The following is a 3,297-nucleotide window of genomic DNA, read 5'->3' on the forward strand; positions in this document are numbered from 1 at the left end:
ATTTTAACAATAAGGGCCGGTNAAATTAGACAAGGCGAATTTATACAAGGTGGTGTTGATGAAGAATTTAGATTTTCGCCGCGGTACTTCTTAATGTCAAAATGATGTGTTTGTTGTAATATGAATTCGCCTTGTTTACAACAAACACATAATATAAATTCATTACAACAAACACATCATTTTAACAATAAGGGCCGGTTGTTCAATGTCTGGTTATCCCCACTTGCCGGTTAAAAACCATAACCTAAATTCACAGCCATAAATCCGATTTTCTCGAGTATCGGGATTTTGGAGTTATGCCAGTATTGATGTAAATGAGCGCTATATTCATTTACACGACATTCATATTGGATATATTTGTGTAATGCTTAAAAAAGTTTTTAACTCGTCGATACTTTTTAGTATTCACGATTTTTACTCGGTACTGGACAAAAAGTATCGAGTTTTCGAAGTAACTCAGTACTCTTGAAAAGTATCGATATTCTGTACTCGGTACTGGTATCGGTCTATAACTACAAAGCTCTTGTATTCTATCATTCGTAGGGTTGAACACACCTCTTGTGTACTATAAATATTTTTCAATCGATACAAGTGAAAATTTCAACTAATTTTGCAATCTCTTAGCGAAGAAAGTTTTTATTTTTGCACTGAGTTCTTTTAAAATAAAGTGGAAGTGTGTAATAAATGCATAAATATAAGTGGATTTATCAGAATTGATTTGGTTATATTTATGAAAGTAGGGGCCAAATCACTTTCTGAACCTCTTTTTACTGGTATATCACGCAAATATTTCAATTCATGGGTGCATTTACGAGCAGGCAGAATGGTGCTGTGGAAGAAGCTGAGCAACGCAATTCAACTCATGCATACAAGTATCCTCCGCGATCAGGTAATTTTTTCGGCAGTCACTTTATTATGGGCGGAGAGCGCTTCGACACGCCCCAACCAGAATCGTACCTATTTGGCGAAAATGCCGACTTGAATTTTCTGGGCTGCCGACCAACCGCATTTCCGTATCCACCTCCACAAGCCAGTGAACCAACAAAAACTCTTAAAAGTCTAGTAAATATACGCAAGGAATCTGTTCGTTTTGTTCGAGTTTCCCCAGAAAAACACGAAATATCATCTTCAAATTCCAACATAGATAACATTGACGGCCATGCAACCACCAACGAACTAGGTGGAAGTGGAGATGGCAATGGCCAACACGCACCGTGTTTATACAATATTGAGTTTACTTTTGATTCAGATGCGAAATGCGCTATTACGATTTATTATTTTTGTACCGAAGAAGTGAGTCCCAGCGGTGTGACTCTTGTGCCACGAGATGGCTTAACTTCCGAAACGTATCACTATGAAAAAGGCATAAATCAGTTCTTCTCTCAGACGGGTCACGTTTTCAATCCCCAATTAATTCCTGAAGATGATTTTATCTACAACCCTACGAAGGAACAGTACCCAGTTGCTATTCATTGTGTCGTGGAGGAAGGTAACGAAGACTGCCGCCAGTCGCATACAACAATATGTGTTATTGATCATCATCCAGAAACTAACAGCTACGTCTTGCGTGCTCTTAAACAAAAAATTTTTGTCGATGGCCTCTGCTATCTTCTGCAAGAAATCTATGGGATCGAAAACAAGGTATGTCAATAGATAGTTTAATATTTTATTTGTTTCCAAATTCTTTTTCAATGCTTGCATATGTATTTCTATTTTACTGTACATATATAGGCAGTCAACAAAAGCTCAATCGATGAAGAAATCGACGATCATGGCAGTGAATGCGTTATTTGTATGAGTGAAACCCGTGACACACTCATATTACCCTGTAGACATCTGTGTTTGTGTAATTCGTGCGCAGATTCTCTACGATATCAGGCAAATAACTGCCCTATTTGTCGTGCCCCTTTTCGCGCACTTTTACAAATTCGAGCCGTGCAAAAAGGCGTAAGTTCTCATACAATACATCAAAATACACCCACGTCTGCCCCAGGTGAACCAGCCCCATGCGATCAACACATACCGCCGGGTTACATTCCAGTATCACTAATAGAAGCACTCAATGGACCTCCACAATTTGTAGGACGACCGCGAACAAATGATAGCGACATGATTGACGGTGTTACTCATACCGCAGCATTGGCGGCAGATAACCATAAGGCAACCTCACCACTAAAGCCAAATCAACGGCGATCCAAAATAAAAAAGAACGCCTCAACTTCAACTAATACAAGTGAAGTGGGCACCATTACTGGTACTAACAACGTAAATAGTCAAGCGCTCTCTGTTGTAGAAGTAACAAATGAAGTTAATGTGAACAACACAACATCTTCTGGAGCTGCTGCAGGGCATGTGGGGGTTGTTAACAAAAAATCGCTGCCAACAGAAAAATTAGAAAAACAAACGAAATCAAACCATTCACAAGATAAGTTGCAAATTATTAATGAGCGCCACAGTTTGAAGGTGCCCAAGGTTAAACGTGCTTCAAATACGAACAGTGCAAATTCTACATCATCACAAAATGATATGGAAGAGGATGACAGTGAAAATGAGAAGCTATCACCGCTACTTTCTCCAAATAGTAAACAAAAAATAAATATATCACGAAACAAGGAAGTGGTCATCACCAATGGCAGTGATAACGAGGCCGAAGAAGGTTTGGAAATGAAAACTACTGTATCGTTGAAAAAAAATAAACGCCCAGATTTGAGTGGGAGCACTGACAACACATCTTGTGGTAATATTGAGACCACAGCCGTCAATGCTGACGACTCTGATTACTATACACCCGAAGACACGCAGAATTCTATTTTAAGTCCCCTATGTCCAGAACGTGAACGACCCAAGAGCGGAGACAAGTTGGGCAGCCTGAAGGGGAATGCTGGTAGTTTTAAAGGGGCCAACAGTTTAGTAAAAAAGAATTTACATAAGAAGTCAACATCAGTGGGCAATATAGTTGGACCAGGAAGCAACCCCGGCAGCGTAGGAATACCCAGCAATGTAGTAGGGGAAATGAAATGCAATGTCAGTTCTCTACCAGGTGAGTATCTGTCTATGTTGCAGTTAGTTTTGTAGAACTGATGTTTGTCCTCGCTTGATAAAGACATGTTGGACAATCCAATAAGCGGGAATGCAGCGTCTACCCGCAGTTCTAGTGACAGCTATTCGTCAAGTTCATCGACTAAACAACTACTAAGTTCGAATGCGGCAACTGCGGCAGCAAATATTATAGTGGATGACAAGACAGCTCTACATAATGCAGTTAATGTTTAAGTCGAAATACATATAAGATAAATA

General features: G+C 39.6%; 1 protein-coding gene across 1 annotated transcript; it reads left to right on the plus strand.

Annotated features, from left to right (window-relative positions):
- The first annotated feature begins 512 nt into the window (after positions 1-512).
- Mrgn1 (Mahogunin ring finger 1) lies at positions 513-3,297 on the plus strand. The gene is made up of 3 exons (XM_017638923.1): positions 513-1,641; positions 1,732-3,040; positions 3,104-3,297. Exons 1-3 carry the CDS (start codon positions 799-801, stop codon positions 3,271-3,273), a joined length of 2,322 nt encoding a protein of 773 aa, XP_017494412.1. The 5' UTR covers positions 513-798; the 3' UTR covers positions 3,274-3,297.

Source organism: Rhagoletis zephyria, unplaced genomic scaffold (genome assembly GCF_001687245.7).
Source record: "Rhagoletis zephyria isolate East Lansing unplaced genomic scaffold, Rhagoletis_zephyria_1.1 Rzeph_scaffold_27528, whole genome shotgun sequence".
Lineage (NCBI taxonomy): Eukaryota > Metazoa > Arthropoda > Insecta > Diptera > Tephritidae > Rhagoletis > Rhagoletis zephyria.

Coding starts and splice junctions, on each gene's coding strand:
- Mrgn1 (XM_017638923.1), top strand. CDS start 799: ATGGGTGCATTTACGAGCAGGCAGAATGGTGCTGTGGAAGAAGCTGAG. Junction 1,642..1,731: donor TCTATGGGATCGAAAACAAG/GTATGTCAATAG, acceptor GTACATATATAG/GCAGTCAACAAAAGCTCAAT. Junction 3,041..3,103: donor CAATGTCAGTTCTCTACCAG/GTGAGTATCTGT, acceptor CGCTTGATAAAG/ACATGTTGGACAATCCAATA.